This window comes from Charadrius vociferus, unplaced genomic scaffold (assembly GCF_000708025.1).
Source record: "Charadrius vociferus isolate BGI_N301 unplaced genomic scaffold, ASM70802v2 scaffold147, whole genome shotgun sequence".
NCBI classification, from domain to species: Eukaryota; Metazoa; Chordata; class Aves; order Charadriiformes; family Charadriidae; genus Charadrius; species Charadrius vociferus.
The window spans coordinates 1,428,604-1,446,149 of record NW_009649570.1 but is presented as its reverse complement, the minus strand read 5'-3'; the positions used below and the strand labels follow the sequence as shown (position 1 = coordinate 1,446,149).

The 17,546-nt window shown below is 37.7% G+C and overlaps 1 protein-coding gene across 4 annotated transcripts in view; it reads right to left on the bottom strand.

Moving 5' to 3' along the window:
- The window catches only part of PMS1 (PMS1 postmeiotic segregation increased 1 (S. cerevisiae)), a 45,561-nt gene that overhangs the window by 17,751 nt on the left and 10,264 nt on the right, over positions 1-17,546 (bottom strand). For 2 of the 4 annotated variants that reach the window (XM_009890134.1, XM_009890137.1), the window contains exons 5-8: positions 8,434-8,550; positions 4,563-4,685; positions 2,349-2,492; positions 140-1,035 (exon numbers count right to left, since the gene is read on the bottom strand). In XM_009890134.1, coding sequence (XP_009888436.1) covers positions 140-1,035; positions 2,349-2,492; positions 4,563-4,685; positions 8,434-8,550 — 1,280 coding nt within the window. The remainder of the gene's footprint in view (positions 1-139; positions 1,036-2,348; positions 2,493-4,562; positions 4,686-8,433; positions 8,551-17,546) is intronic. The other 2 variants (XM_009890135.1, XM_009890136.1) reach the window with 2 other exon arrangements.

The following is a 17,546-nucleotide window of genomic DNA, read 5'->3' as shown; positions in this document are numbered from 1 at the left end:
TGCTGATCTTGAAAAGCCAAAAATAATTTTCTGTTCTATTTTTTCATAAATAACTGGGAAGTTACAATTCTTTTAATTCACTAAAGGTTGACTCATTGGTAACTACCAGATTTAGAACCAAGACAGCCTGAAAACTTACTTCTTTTTTTCCTCTTCATTCAGATTCTTCCACTGCTCTTCAATTTCCAGCAGGATGTCCTCCATGCTGGTCTTTGGATTATCAGTTATCAGTTTTGGACGACAATCTTGAGTAAAAAATCCAATTGCAGACTTTGGTTTCCTTATTATTCTACTACTAATTAAGTCATAAGCTGTCACACGTCCAAATTTATCACTTATCACATTTCTTTTCTTTATGCTTTGATTTGAGATTTGTGGATCATTGCTTTGTTCACCAGTGTGTTCATTTTGCTTATTAATTGTTCCTCCAATTTCAGGAATCAAAATCTTAACAGGTTCCAGGTTGTCTCCTAGATGGTTTTTAAATCCACTTCCCATACTCCAACTATCAGCAGAGATTTCAGGTAAGTCTTTAGGGACTAAGACTTCCTCATTTTTTTCTGTTTCATCAATATTATCAGAAGTCAAAAGATGTTCATCAGCTTTTTTAGACTTGGGGTCCACAGGAACACTGTTACTTTGAATATTGGTCATATTCTGACCATTCTGTTCTTCCCCGCACAATAAATTTAAGGAACTGTCTGGAAAGGCATCACTCTTAGAAACCTCTTTTTTGTCTAGGCAACTACGCACATTATCACCGCAAAATGTCTGATGATTTAAGCAGATCTCTGTGTTTTTTCCTGCTTGACAGTTTTGCACATCACTGCTGAATGAAAGGAATGAAGTACGAGCATGTAGATCATCGTTTCCAGATGGTCCCATTTCATTAACAACCACATCTGTTTGTTCTGTTCTATAAACAAACATGTCTTCTGAGGTAACATCTGTTTTATTACTTTCACCAGGGACTGTAGCAGGTAGTGGCCCATACAGTGATTTCAACACATTTTCAACAGCAAGTAAGACAGATTCCTGAGAAAAGAAAAAAAAAACAACTGAAAACAGAAAAGCCACACACACAAGCACACCTGAAAATGTAACTGACAGATATTGAGAATATAGAACAATAAGCAAAGCGATCTTATTCAGAATATTTTTCAGACAAATTTGGACAGATTATTGCATTTCAGTTGTTCACACATGCTCAAAAAGACTCTGAACTGAACACTTTTAGCCTCAAATATTTTGTGATAGATATTCTGCTTCACTGGTTTGCTTTGGTATCACAAAACCAATTAACTGCTTTCTTTATAACGGGGTACTGACTGCCTAAACCAGTATAAGGTAAAACTATTCCCACCTAATACGGAGTTAGAAGTGTATGGTCAAGACAGATGCACCACCAACATCCCATTTCATGTAAGTGTGTTTGTGTAGGTGCTTTTGTGGTGCATGCTTCCGGGACAGCTTTGCACCAAATGATGGAAATGAAAAAGAAAAAATAACCCACAAAATAATACTAAAAAACAAAAAAAACAACCCAACCCCTTTTCTAATGCCAACGGGAAGTTTTAAGCTAGATCAAACGTGAGAATGCTGTGTTAATTTTCATACAAGTGACACTTAACAGGCAGCACATTTACTAAATTAACATAGACAAATACGAAAACTTTCAGTGAATAAGAGGATTAACGTAGTCATGTGACTACCTACATTCACTTTGAATAACCACCTTACCTACGAAGCCTTCTTAATTTCTGTGATACTATTTCTCATATGAAGTGCTAATAAGTGAAAGGGAGTTTATGGAAATTTATCACTACACAGCCTCTAAAACACAAGCATATATGGTCTAAATTTCAAGGTTTGATAGTATGAACAGGATATCCTAAAACTTAAGTGATGTCAACAATAATCTATACACATAATGGCAAAATATTACCAGAAATCAGCTTCTCCCCCCTCTGTCCCCACCTTAATGTACATGGTGCATAAAGAGTTATTATTTAGTGTAATTATGAAGTTCAGAATGAGATTTATTTAGGGACACACATCATAATTCCATTTAGCTCCTCTCACTATAAAGCCATCTGAAAACAGTGATACAGCGTAAAAATGATCTTTAAAATCAACTAGGAAACTAATTTTGAATAAGCCTCCACTTAGCCTGTTCGATACTTTTCAAACAAAACAGTCCTGTGATAAAGGCAAGCTATGGTGTCACTATAAATAAATCAATCAGTGGCACTGTTTACCTTCAAACATTTCAGTACTCCCAGAAACCCTTATTATGCTTACACAAGTAAATGGTCGACAACTCAAAACCAGATTAAAACCTTAGTTACCTTATAATGCAGTAAAACTTGAGTTTTATCAGGTGTTAAATTCACATCCACAGCAGAGGCAGGTACGGTAATATTCAAAAAGAAAACAGGATATAAACGAGTACAGTCCTTGTGCGTCACCAGACTGTAGTACTGCCGAATTAACTACAGATTGATTTAATAAAGACATGTCAGTAAAGGCAATAAAATAGACACAAAGGCACAGAAACAAAATTTGACATCATAAAAGCATAACTGGTTTGTTGGGAGGCAGTTTTGTTTTGGTTTTTTTTTTAAGTTAAAATTTTAAGTTAAAATTAGTTTAATGCTAAAAAGGTCCTTGTGGGTATCATGAATGCCAAAAGGGCAGTTATTGGTGGTCTCCATGTCTTTACAGCTAAATTAAAAAAAAAAAGGGGGGAACAAAAGGAACAAATTCCAAGGAACTAATGGTAGCTACTTTGACCTTCTGAATGAATGTATTGATCACACTTGGAAGAAAAGATATGATATGCCCAAATTGGACTGCAACTCCAATACTTCCTCAGTCAACACAAATACTATTATTTGTTTGGTTTTTAAAGAAAATCTTATAGCATGCAAATAAACTGCTGTCTCTTCCAGCCAAACTAAAGTCTGTTTGAGAAAGTATCACTTGCACCACCGACCTGCCCTTTTAACAGGATTAATTTGTTCCTCTTATTAACTCAATTCTAAATTTACAGCTTTTCTCAAACTCTGCTTGCCCTTACTATTTTCTCTATAATCATCCCCAAAACTCCTCCAAAAGACTACAAAATTATTTAGTTATTTCAGAATTTTGGTCTCATTAACTAGAAGGATCAAATAGAGATCCTTGCAGCATTTCCCTGTAGTATCAGGGATCCTTTGACAGACATACATACTGGAGAAAAGAATACTTCAAGGGGACAAAAAAAATTTTGAAAATGTAAAAAATGAAGAGCCCCTGCAGATTACATTTTATTTTTTTTAATTAATTTTTAATTCTTAAATACTGTTTAAATAAGCTTATTTAAGTATTTTCAAGTTATTTTAACCTTAATATTCCCACAGTCTGTCCTCAGCTGGCACAGAACTGTAGTAATAAGAGGTCCACCAGCACTTCTTCCCCATACATTGTATGGAGATAAAAGTGATCTATAGCTTGTTTTCTATACCCATCAAAATGTATTCTTATAGATGTATTGTTAACCTCACCTGGCAAAAAAAAAAACCAATTTAAAAAAAAAAGGCCAAAAAAAAAAAAAAGGCAGTGGAAAACTATCACTTGCACTACTACAAGAACAGCCCTAAATGAAGGGCAACATATTTCTACTTTGTATGATAGTACTGTGAATCCCACTTTGAAACTAGGGCTCCGTGCTCCGGTTAAAAAGCTGTCTCTGTCATGGGATTCAAGCTGAGCTTTAAAGTCCTGGAAGAACCCGGCACATCAAATGCTGCTTGGAGATAGATAAGTCTTAGTCGTCACTTAACGTACTGACACAACTTCAGGGTTTACATCTTTGTAAACCCTTTGTTTACAAGCTTTGCTTGCCAACTGAAAACTATTTCATTGTCTCCACTTTAAAACCTACACATACACTTTGGCATGAACGTGATTTTCTTTTCTGGGGAGGGCAAGGTTTAGGACAGCAAGGCAGCTCCAAGTGAGGTGCTGCAAGGTTCAGTAGTGTGAGAAACCCAAGAGTATCAAATTCTGCCTACACAATGCCTAGCTGTAGCCAATGCTGCTGCACTATCACTTTCATTTTTATCCCACGCACACACAAATTTAAAGGGAAAGTCTGCGTATTTGCTTGATAAGCTCACAGCAAGAAGTGGACAAAAATCAAACCTTGATTTTCAGAAGAATTCTCTTACAAGAAACCACATAAAGTTCCCTCATGGAAAACTGCACAGGTCTATTTCTGCAGGCTGATACAAAGAAAGAATCGACTATTCTGGTCTCTCACAGAGTATTTGAAGTTACGGTTTTTTAAACAGCCATAAACATAACCTCCAGCTCTGTTATTGTGACTGCAACAAATGCAATGAAACTGAGGCACCAGCAGCATCAGACTTGTGGAAGAGGTTTCTGTTTCAAATGCTAGTATCTTCACCTGTAGCACTCCAGGGATTTTATGTGGGAAAAAAGTTGCAGATTGCATAGGTATATCTGTCCTCAAAGAAGTCACATTTCTATTCCTTGAATAAAAAGCTAGAGTGTGTTACCTTCAATATTTCCTTCTGACAAACTGGACGATTATTTATAAAAACGAAACTCCTTTCTGAACTTGAAAGGCTTGTCAAAGAACTGTCTGATTCAGCTTTTGGGAGAAATCCAGAAAGATTTATCTGCAACGATAAAACAAATACAGTACAAAACTCTTTTAAAGAGAACCCTAAAGAGTGTTGTTTTATTAAAGGTGAGGTATTAAAATGAAATTGTACAGGAGTCCAAGTCATTCAAAAGCAGCATGCACCACTTCTTGAAAGTTCTGATTTAAAAAAATAAAAGTACTTCAACTAAAAGAGTTTAAAAAAAAAAAAAAAAAAAAGAGGTTGAGAAAGATGGGGTTGTATCCATTTTCCTTGAGAAATTTCCCATTTGGACTTCCAGTTGCATCAGGTTGCTGTCTGCAGCTGAGGGCTGCGGAGAGCACCACCAGCCAGCTTTAGGCTTGCTGAGTGTATGGTTGCCAATTTAACCCCTGTACAAGCTAAAGGCATGCGCTGCTGCCCAACCTGGTGAAAGCAGTACTGAGTTACCCCTACAGGAAAAGCCCAAACACACAATCCCTCCTTTCTACACGCAGGGCACCTTAAATAGCCTGTCATAGGGCATTTATTCAGGGCACCTAAATTTACCTACACCGCCTGTATCCAAATCATCTGACTCTCAAGAGTGCTGAGCACCCACGATTCACAGACCACAGCAGAACCTGGGAGCACACAGCACTGCCAAGAAGCCTCGGAAAAAATCACACAATTCCAGGACCTAACATTAACTCAGAGTTTCAAGATTTTTCGATTGAGTCCTTAGCTTAGGGTTTTTTAGGTCAAAATGAGACCTACGACTTGTGCTGCCTGTCCCATCACCTCCCCCTCTCTCCCACCAAGCAACTTTGACACTGTTGGATTGATTTTAATTCAATCTGGTGAAGAGGCAGAAATCCCAAAGATATTACATTTCCACAATTTCTGTCATAACTGACAGCTGTTTGGAGAGGAGAGCCTCAAGATAATGACCTGAGGAAAAGGCAATTGTAACTTTTCGAAAGACAGGATCCATCAGCATGTAAGCACTGATGTGCCAATGAGCTCCCGTACTGCCCCACGCATCGCCCCACTGCCACTTGCGCAAACTAATAGGTGAAGGAACACTGGGGCAACATGAGGATGGAGATTTTGGAAACATGGGAAAGTCTGGAGAATGTTCTGGGTGGATCACTGAACACAGAAATCAGACCTTGTTAGCTTTGCTTTTGGCAGAACCGCTTCTATTTACTAAAATCCAAATTATCATGCATTTGAAACGGAATTTAAAATCCCTGGGATTTGGCCTATCCTTCCCATTCATCTTCGTCACACCAGCTAGCTGCTCATGTGCTCCCTTATTCCCTCTTGACCTTGTAATAAGCATTCTGTGCTAAAGCTAGAGTGTTCTGGTCAGCAGCGTCGCACATAACCAAACACCACTGGTCAAGTTAAAGAGGTGTCAAATATCTGTTGGATGATTATCAGAAAACAACATACAGCACTTCTAGATTTTATTCTGCAACTTTATCACATCCTCCCTGAATGTTCCTCCTCTACGCTTCAAGCTCCTTTTTTAATTCCCAAGTATTTGTTCAAGACTTCCACTTCAAACAATATTTTTATATACAGACCGTATTAAAGCAAAACTGAAAGTCTCTAAATAACTCATTTAAGGAGTTGCCAGATTTAGACATGGCTGACTGCTGTTACTATTTAAAGCCACCTAGAATATCAGTATGCTCCTTAAAAGTTAGCCACAATTTCTAAAACTAGTCTCAGTTATTAGAATTTTCATATAGGAAAGTATAGGAAGTTTAATGACAAAATTACAGAGACTGAAAAATATTACAGAATTTTCGCTTTTAAATTAGATCCACTGTTTTCAAAGTTAATACTTTAATAAAAAACAACTTATATTGTATAAAAATATATCTGTGTTGAGTGGAAAGTAGAAAGTCTTTCTTAAGTACTTATCTTTTTCCCAGTGGCATTTGTATTTGCTGAGCTTAATCACAGAAAAAGAACAGACTAGGAAAATTTCCTGTGTGAAAATTTTCAGGCAAAATAGATCCATCCATTTACAAGACTGGGGATGTGAAAAGCATAGATGCTCTTCTGTACATATGAAAAGATGTTTCAGTTCTTATTTTCTTAAGTTTTGGTTTTTTATTTTACAAGTAGCTCCTGAGTTTGCATGCTTTGGCATCAGCTTGAAATTTGTTCTTGTTTCATTCAGTGCTCCTAATGGAGATGTTTTGAAGGACAGTCTTTAAAACCCCTGGATCACTTATTACAGAAGTTTTAACTCTGAAGTTAGTACGGTACAGCTTACAGAAAGTTGTTTTTAGTAACATTAGTTTTGTCTTCAGAGTAGACTTTGCAGAAAAGGAGTACAAAGCCATGCAACGAACAAGCCGGAATTAAAGAGCTGCCCTCTGGTCTGTGTACTGAATGAGGCAGGCACCTACTGGGAAGGAAAAAAGCAGCATATGTTTTGTCATTAAATACCTATCCCAATACCTGCACACAAAGGAGAAGGAAAGGGTTACACAGGCAACCTTAACTCTGTCATTTCGTAGTGTTTGACTGCTTAATTTAGAAACATCCATGGTTTCTGAATGTAGATTTGAGTGTGAGCAATATCCATGGATCACTTATACACCTATAAATGATGCACGCGGTATTTTACACACTATTTAGAGACAGAGAGAGAGATGGAATGTTCCCCAACTTCTATTCAAGGAATATGGATGCCTCATGATATAGCAGAGAGGTAATGTGAGACCCTGAGTGCCTCCTTCAAGCTAGTCCCTTCTAAATACCCCCATGTCTTCCCTTCAGAGCCCCCTGCACTTGCCTGAGGGGCACATCCAGACTGCATTCAGGTAAGATCAACTCTGGATGTTCTGTTCAGACATAAGCAACTAAAAGTTTGTAAACTACAAGAAACAACTTTGCTTTTTTCTCCTCCTGCCCCTGTATATGTATACTACAAGCACTCCGACAAACTCAAGATTTAAGTCTATATAATGCTATTAAACTTTAATACATATATACACATTCAGACTTTAAATAAAGTCTGAATAATGCTGTTAAATACAAATTACCATGCTGAATGAAGCATAGTGATTTCTGTTAACTAGCCGCTGTGACTTTACAGGTGGTCTTTCATCTCATCTATGTGACTGGTCAAGATTTATTACTACAAGATACAGGAAAATGCAACTTTGAAGGATGAGCAGTAGCAAGACTCCCTTTTGTAAGAATGTCTCCAACAAAAATGGAAGCAGAGTAAAAATTTTTTTGAAAATCTTAGACAATTTCAACAGGTCCACATTTTTTTGAAAACCAACTAGTATTTCCTTGAAATATATGTTTAGTGGAAATTTTGCATAACTTGCCTTCTAAGAATGTGTTTCTTTTGCTGCTCAGGTGCCCCTCACTGAAATTGAGGGGATGTTCTTTAGAGTATAAGGCTAAGAGGCCACGAGGACAAGAACGATATAAATGCTTAGATATTAATCAGAGCCCAACCTGCCTGTGGGCCAGGAATCCCAACTTAGACAGCTCTGAGCAATCAGCAATTCTGCATTTGTCATCACAACTGTTTTTACTGCCATTTGATCAGTGCCACATGAGTCCTGACTAGATGATTCTTGGAGTGGATTTTCAATCACCAAACCAATTAATTTTACAGAGAGGACAGTAATAGAATCAAATGCATTAATCGGATGTCAACGCGGAGATACCATTCTCTTTTTCAAAGTCTCCTTTTTGAATATTGATTTAGCTCTCTTCACTGACAGGCTTTAAGCGGATTTGGGAGAAGGAAGTTTAAACTCACCTCAGGATCTTCACAGCAGTGTTGAAAAGGTACCATACTGCCCATAACGGCTGTTCCCAGAACTGACATACAGGCCATTTTGTGATCCGACACCCTGGTCTTTTGCCAAATAACTGCCTGAAACAAATGGCACAGAGTCAAATTTTTGACATTATATTTATATTTGTTGAACTCAAGTCATGTCTATGAACATGCATATGGAACTGCACACATACTGTATATGTAACATTCTGTACTTTGACCCTCTTACATTCACAACTTTCAGTGTTAATGCTCACGATACGGTACTTTTTGGCATGTCTTCTCATATTGTCTTACTTATTTAGACTTGCAGCAATCAGAAAATTAAGCAAAGCTTGTATTTATGGATGTCACATAGCTAATCTGGACTTCTGTACCTGAAACAATTGTTAAAAACAAATCAATAAAAATACTCCTTCTCCTCTTAGATATATAGCAGTAGGCTTTGTGTTTTTACGGAGCTTATAAATTGAGGGTTTATGACATGTCTCTGGCACAATGGTCAACATTTGAATGTGGGCACTGCAATGCTTATGGTACTTACACTCAAGAGAGAGGCCGTTTTGGTAGAAACCAGGCTATTAGATGTCCATTCACAGCTCTTATCTGAATACTCTAGGTCTATGACAAGCCTGCTATTTAAAAAGGAAAGCAGCTTCTAAGGAAGTATGTCATTTGTCTGATGAAAACTTTGTAACAGTTAGGAGGATGAAATGATATCTGCTCTATTAGCTACATATCTTGTAATACTATTGCAAAGATTTAATAAATACAGTAAGGCAGCATGAAATGCAACTTGCATCAGAAGTTACCTGTAAAGTCCACTTACATATAGAGAAAGCATTAGCTACTTTGGGAGGTGAAATTTTGTCTCTCACTAATGAGAAGTCCTATATTAAACAGCCACAACTTTAACTTTGAATGTGTTGTCTTTTATTGCTGCTTATCAAGAACAAAAAAAAAAATTTTGCTTAGTTGGCTTTCTGCTTCTAGGCAACTGAGACTGCTAGATTCAGATCCACTTTGTATCTAATTTCTGTCACTGTTAGCTGAGTGAGTGTATTTCAATGATCAACATTCAAACACAAAATATAAAAAAAAATGCAGCAAGTTGCACTTTAAATCTGATGTTACAACACTGTTTAAAATTGACATTTTAAATAGGTGCTAGGTGTCCAATAAATTCAAAATGTTCACAGTACGCTGGTACAGGATGTTATGTGACAGCATGGTGAGTGAGCAAAGAATACACGTGCACCCATCTCAAGAAATGCAATACATAGCCTTAAAATTCCACCTGTCCAGTGGGATATTTGCTGGCCTTGAGGGGTAAATTCCATGGAAGAACACGGTGCTCCTGTAAAATGATATTCCCTTCCTACGGGACAGGTGGAATTGTAAAGCTTTGAGACTGTTGAGCCTAAAACCATTCCCCAAATCTTTAATTTTTCATTTCCATGTTCACTCTGCAACCTTTGTGAGGTGGGGGCTTTTCAGTCCCGCCTGAATCTAACTCACCTCCTGCACACCAGCCTGACAGCCCTCTGCACATGCTGGATTACAGCTCAGTCATCCTACTGCGAGTACGAACCCCTCTAACATAAAGGACAATTTACCCCAGGGAGGGCAGGGAATACAAAAAGAGGAAGAGGAGAAACAAGCATGCAGAGCCACAGGCCAGGCGTCCACCGCTCCGTCAGGGAGAGTTCCCACCGTGCTTCGGCAGCAGGCAGCAGCAAAGGACAGCCCAGGGCTGCCCAAAGCACGCTGCCTCCCTCCTCTACACCTGCTGTAAATCTCCTCAAAGACATTTTGGAGTGATGAAAGAATTTGTCCTCTTCTTTAGAGCTCCTCTTATAAAACATATCCTGTACTGCTTCTATTTTAAAATTGATTACTTAAAATGGAAACACAAAGTGCCAAGCAATTTTTTCTTTAGTGGATATATTTTAAATGAAATGCATGTGACCAAACTGAGAAAGACACTTGTTACATGACTAATATAAACATCATGCTGTTTATTTTAGGTTATACTAGTGTGATGCCGCAGGTACAGACATAAATCTTAGCTGCTGATTAATGCAAGGTTATTACACTGCCTGACCTGCTTAACGGCTGATCCTGAGAACTGTGAAAAGATCACTTCAGTAAGGTGGTTTTAAGCAAGTTGTGGAACACAAAGACTTATTAAATGCAAACTTGCTAAAAGCCGATACTGTTAATAAGTTCAGGGGGTATTTTTTAACTAGTTGTATATTTATCGGATATTAATACTCAGAACTACAGACAAAATTTTAGGAACTAGTTATCACTGTAGGTTAAATGAAAGCCTACATACTTAAGAGGCCAGGCAACTCCTAAATTTCTATACTATATAAGCACAGAATAGATTATGTGTTCATTTTTAGCCCTGACTGCACATTATGAAGCAAAAACATAAGAACAGCCAGTCATTTAAAGAAAATTATTTTTCTAGACTCTCCAGATGTATCAACAGGCATTAAAAATCCAGTTAGAAACAATGGATGTTCCACTTCGTTTATTTCAGAAAGTACCTGTTTCCATGAGGTTCCTGCAATACCCTATTTTTTTAACCTTGATTATACCCTTTACTTTAGCTAAAAATACACACCCACACACATCCCCCATATTTTTTTTTCTAGGTCATATAAAGCGGGCGTCCAGGATGAGCCAAGGAAGAATCTGACTCTAGTCAGTATGATGACACTGCAGAAACAGCCTACTCAAAGATATATTATTACATATGGCCCATCTTAGGTTTTGCTAGAGCTAGCCAAATATATCCCACCTCCCTCCTTGTTTCATTGAAGGGGATTACATGATCTAGATCTTGCAAAATGTCATAATGTATATAAAATCTTTTGCACATATACAGAAGATAAGTACGCGTGTGTGTGTGTCTGTGTGTACGTATCTCTCCCCTCCCTTTGAGCTCTAGGACATATGCATATGCATACTTTTGTGAAGGATGGCAATGTACATGCACACATGGAGCAGGCATCTCTGTTATTTCAGGATACGTAAACATAGCCCAGAAGGATACCTTGAAAAATGCGTAAAGAGCGGAGGAGTATACAACCTCTTCCCACTGGGGTCCCTGGTATATGGCACTAAGGAGAGTAAGAACTGCTCATTATTTGTTTCCTCAAAGTCACCAAGGAAAGACAAAGAAAAAATGCACCCAACTCCTCAGCCATAACTATCCTTCATATTTTAAAATTTCTACCAGCAGCCACAATGATTCACAATCACAGACAAAAGACAAATCTTAATTAGAGCTTGGGCCTGGATGCTGCTGCTGACTGCGGCCACTTCAGTGCAACTATGATGCTATAAGCTAAACCAGATTCATCCCATTCACCTTATTACTACATAATGACAGTAACTTAACAAAGCGGACTTTCACTACCCAGAAACCATCTATTTTCTTTATTTGTCTTGTGATAATCTTCGTGTTATTTATCCTGCAATAAATTTTGAGGGTGTAGAAGTCTAGTAGAGCAAGCACTGTACATGAACTGTAGGTTGGTAATGTAACGTGAGTTAGCTCTGTAAAAGAAAACTGTATTTCACAGTCTCTCTAATTTTGTTTTACATGCTTCAAAAATCCCATCACCCTGGCATCCAAGATCTCACTGCAGATAGTTAACTCTTTGGGCTAGTATGTCCTTCAGCTTTCCTGACTTAAAACGGAATAGTTTATTAGGCTCCCGTAACTGAAAACACTGCTACCTAACTGTTAAGAGAGTATAAAACCAGGAAGAACGCCAGGCCGCGATATCCCAAGTTTGAATTTAGCCCAAGCAAAACAAAAAGACATCAGCTTGTTCCATGTATATAATCTCTTTTGCTTATGATGCGCAGACACTTAGCTGTGAGGGCTGACACATTCTCCTCTGTGGAAGAAAGCCTATCAGCTAAGATCAATAAGAGATCAAGATAAAGTCTTAACCACATTCTTTAAAATCCCAACCTTGAAAAGCGTTGACGTTGTTTATCAGCTCCATGCCATAACTGCTGTCTTGTTTTAAAACCAATGGCAAGTTATCTTACTAAAAAAGAGCTCTTGCATAATCTTCCCTTGAAAATAGAAATCACAGTAGTTTTTCAATTTAGCTTAAAGAAAAATAATGTAACTCTCTACAGATCGTAATTATTTCCCCCCATATAATTTATACTTGCCCCTGAGGAATCAGTTGTCCCATCCATTCCATAAGAGATAGTGGGAAACTACCAGTGGAAGTATGCAATAGAGAAACTCAAGGCACCATTTTTCCCCTCATCAGATGCAGCTGACATACCTGTCTATCCTATGGGCATCAGACTTTACGGCTATCAAGGGGATCTCTTGAAAGACAGTAATGTTCCAGCACCATTCATCCTACAAATTCTGACCTATTTCCTGCTCAGATTTCCTTTTTGTGATACAAGAGCACCCTCTCAATGACAAGGCTTCCTTCAGCATCACGCACTGGAGAGAGGCTTGGATTTGCAAGCTGGGAAGTAAGTTAGGAGAGGAGCTAACAAAGAGCCAAGGACCTTCATCTGGTACAACATGTTTTCAGCACCTTTCAAGAATTACAAAGACGATAGAGAGTTGTAAGTTTTTGGGCTGCTTTAACCACACAGGTTCAGCTATGGATAGTTAGAGAAATTCCACTTCCATAGCAGAAAGGGGAAAAAAAAAAACCAAACCAAAACCAAAACAAAAAACCTCCCAAACAGTTAAACTACTGTCAAAACCCACAGTTTCTAATCCTAAACTGTCATTCAGAGGATGTACATCATCACAGTGAACTCCATTTAAATAAAGGGAGGTTTAAAAGCCTTTCGTAAAAATAGTGGGTAATAAAAATAACATACCTAACTGTGACAAAGTACCTTGGTAAGGAAGAGGGAAAACTCCCAGGTGGCGTTGGAAACATCCTTTTTCTGCTAACCTTTTCTAAGTATACAAAGTAAGTGTGAAAGCCTTGCAAAAGCTAAAGGCACATCTTGGATTCTGCAACACACACTGCATATGTGAAACAGTAATTGTTTTGAGATTTCAGACATACACTGTGCTGTCATTTGAAAAAAGTGATGGATGAGAAACTGGAAACCTCAAGGAATTAGTAATAGGATATAAAGCATTTCACCTCTAGGTCACCAGTTCAAATTCAACCAGGTTGGTAGTGACCAAAAGTAGTTACCATCTGGCAGCTGTTCTCTGGCTGATGTAAATTGAGTTGAGGGTCTCAGCGCATTTCCTAGTGGACAGGTGTCCTCAGCACAAAAAACACCATAATTAACTCTCTGTTTGGCTTTCTCAGCAAAGCCACTGAACAACGAATGGAAGTAAAGACTGAGCTATATTCCAGGTCAGCATGAAAGCATGTTGGCTGCAGATTCTTAATCATAATTCCTCTTTATATTTTAAGACACACAGATTAGGGAGGGACTTAATTTATCATCATTACATTAAACACAGTAGTCTTTCCAACTCAAGAAAGCGCTTACATGCTGCTGTTTCTGCTCAATGCAGATTTCTTTTCACCATGCAGCTACGGCAGAGCTTGGAAGCACAATGAATGAATGCAAAGTATAATCCCATTATTAAAAACAGTAAATTTACCCCAACACACTTTAGTCCATCTCAAAACCCCCACATTTATTACAGAGGACTCAGACACAGAAAACAAACTGGTTTTGGACTGTTGGATACTGACTGTGGGCTGAAATTCTCCAACTTTGGAAATAAGAGGAGATTTACAGTAAAGAAAAAAAAAAAGAAGACGGCGTCCTTTAGGTCAACACCAACCACAACAGGCATTTGGGGAAGAATACCATCCACAGTTATAATAATAGCTTTAAAATGGACCTCTTGTATCCAGAAGTTCTGACCCACGTCTCTCCCAAGAAACAAACAAGACATAGTTCCAGGGAGAACTGTGTGACCAAGGCTTCAAAATATTATGCATGAAAAACACTGGAAAAAAATATTCTCCTATGCAGATTTTTTCCTCAACAGGAGCTGGAAAATTTATTGAGTCTACTTATGGCCCACCTGTGCTTTGCACAAGACACGGACCAGTTGCTTATGGCATGACCTGCTGATAGGCACCATCTAAACCAGCTGTTGCCAAAATTTGTTCAGCCCTATTATATATGAAATTGTTAAAACAGGTATAGTTATTGGGTGTCCTCTCTCATTTCAGAGTTTGTGGAATAAAGGCAACTAGAACAGAATTAAAGTATTCCATATCATCAGCCTTTCAACACATGAAGGCATTTCTTGAACATCAGTGGCTTGTGAGACTGAGTCGAGGGCTACTGGTGTTTAACTGTGAAGAGCACGAAAATGGTTGTTCCAGGGAAGAGCCCTACACCACCTCGGGTAAAATACAGCCAGAGCTCATAGGTGGCTAGAACATGGCATTTCGGGCTGAAGAGTTTGACGTGGTTTAAGTGGTAGCTGACTCTGGAATGTTCTTAGCACGCCTTCAGATAATGTTAACTTTAAATAAACTTGCTGAATACTCATGTAAATTATTTCCATTTGGCTGTCTCATTATTCAATATGCTTTCAAGGAACATGGTGATGAAAGAAGAAAAATACCTCTTTCTAACATAACCATACTGGCAAGAGGATCAACATTATCAGTATTCAAAGAATGTCTTGGCAGGATAAACCTTCATAAAAAGAAGGAGCACTAGCTAATCCAAGTTGTCAAAATAGCAATAGTAGTTCAAGGGCTGATCTGCAAAGTGACTCATTATTTATTGCTAATGCAAACAAAACATTCTGAGCAGAAAGAGCAATTAAGTATTTGCTATCTCAGAAATCTACTGACAGAGAGTATACAATAAATGAACCCTAGGATGACTGATACAAGGATATCTATTTTCTTACCTATGAGAAAACAACCCAAAGGCAAGAACAGGATTGTGGTTCTTCACGGAAAAGAAATCAGACACTCAATGGTATTTTCATCTGAACTAACAAAGATATGAGATGTGGCACAGCGACAAGAAAAATTTCTGGAAATTTCATTCAGAAGCACAAGACACACACCGTTAAAAAATGGTGGAAATAAAATATGCAATGTGTTGTGCATCCTAAAAACAAACATACATTCAACAGCTTAGTAAGATGCCTGACTTTCCACAATCAGTTTCTGCTAGAACCAATTAGGCAATCATTTTCAGATGCCCAACCTCACTTTTATGAAAGTTTCAGCCTCATTATATTCTTCCTCAGTAAAGCCAGGGCTGTACTTTCTTCCATTCTCCTTTCATTTCTCATAAAATACAGGCCTTTAAAGAATGTACTTTAAAAAAAAAAAAAAAGTACTGGTTGTGCCACTTACTTTAAAGATTTCTTTGAAATACATTGTATTGCACTATCCTTTCTATTACCTTCTTGCTTTTTTAAGCCTCGGAACCTGATCTTACTCCTGACGTGTATCTTCTTCTATTGCAACAGAAAGTATTGGCTCAGCCTCAAGAATTTGGGATTCTAGGAACTCCTCTGAATACAATTTTTTTTAAAACTAATATATAATCTATGAGCTCCATGAAAAATAAAGCCATTCTAAGAAGGTGATTCTTTCTCCTAGTACATTTCAAAAAGAAACACAACAGCCATCACAAAAAAATAAATAAATCCCAGAAAACCCCTATTATTCTAGTACAGGTATACTGTAGTATCACTATAGGAAAAACACTTTCTGATCTAAATTAATAATTTTAATGACAATAATATTTAGCTTGTAAAGGAAAAAGAACAAAGGAATAATCATGTTTTGTGATATTTCAGTAAAATAGAGGCACATAGACCTGTTGAAAGTTGTTATGCATTGGAATTTCAGAATTTCAAATTTCTTAAAAGGTATGATGCAATAGGTAATTTTTATTTTACCAGGAACGACAACAGCAGTAGAAACACAGGAATGTGCATTCAAAGTTTTTTTAACATTTTCAGACTATTTTAAAGTATTTACACATGCACAGAGATAGACTACACTTAGTGTACAATTTCTTTAGCCTTTGATTTTCCCACCTCAGGAATAGCTACTGAGTGACCTCTTGTGTTGAAACATGTCTGAGCAGCTCCTTTCTTTTTTTCTTTTTCACTAAATAAATTAAATGAACATAAGGTTGGCAGTGCAAAATGAAGAGACCATTACAATGAATATATATTGCCTGCAGACAGCATTTGTATTGATTTATTTTACCTATTCAAATTGTGTATTGAGGAATTTACCTCTGAAGCTAATACGATAGGTAGTCAAAACCGATGTGCGATGGCTACTATCATGCCGCGCTCCACACCGTTTTTGCAGTAAGTATTGTGAAAAAGAAATGTGATCAACTTCTTGCACATTATTGCCATTGTATTAAAATAAGCACACACAAAAAAAAGAGACATGCCATAGTCTAATCAAAGGGGATAAAATCAAAATACCATAAAAAAATAATTTGCAACTTGTCAGCAGCAATCTCACTGCTGCTCCCCTTCTCATTGTTCCTCTTTTCCCTCAAATCATTGCTGTCTTACTCAGGAGTCACATTCCCATGCCTCTCCGCCAGCACCCAGAAGCAACAACAGGAGTTTCCAAACAGACTAGAAAGGCTAACACAAACTCTGTAAGCAACCATGCACAAGATGTCTAATACAGAAAGGTCAACTGAACAACCATCTTCCACAATAAGATGTTTCCCAACACAGTATATCAAACTTAAGATCTGTAGTAGAACATAACAAGCTACAGTTGCCACAGAGGGGAAACAAGGTCCACAGAAGGTACTGGCAACGAACTGTACTGAGTCTTTGCAGAAGCCAAGAATGATAAATAAAAGCCACAGCTTAACCACAGAAAACTTATACCACATCCATCAGAGAGGGCAAAACCAAACCACCAATAAAAGATGAAATTAGTTTTATTAACCAATATTTAAGACCAATACTGTGAAAGCACTGTTGGATATGTCAGGGAGCTTAACACAAACCAAGAAGTGCACAACCCTGAGACCCCTGGTTTCAAACTTTCTGTAGTCCCAATGAAATAAGACTGAAAGTAGCTATGCTT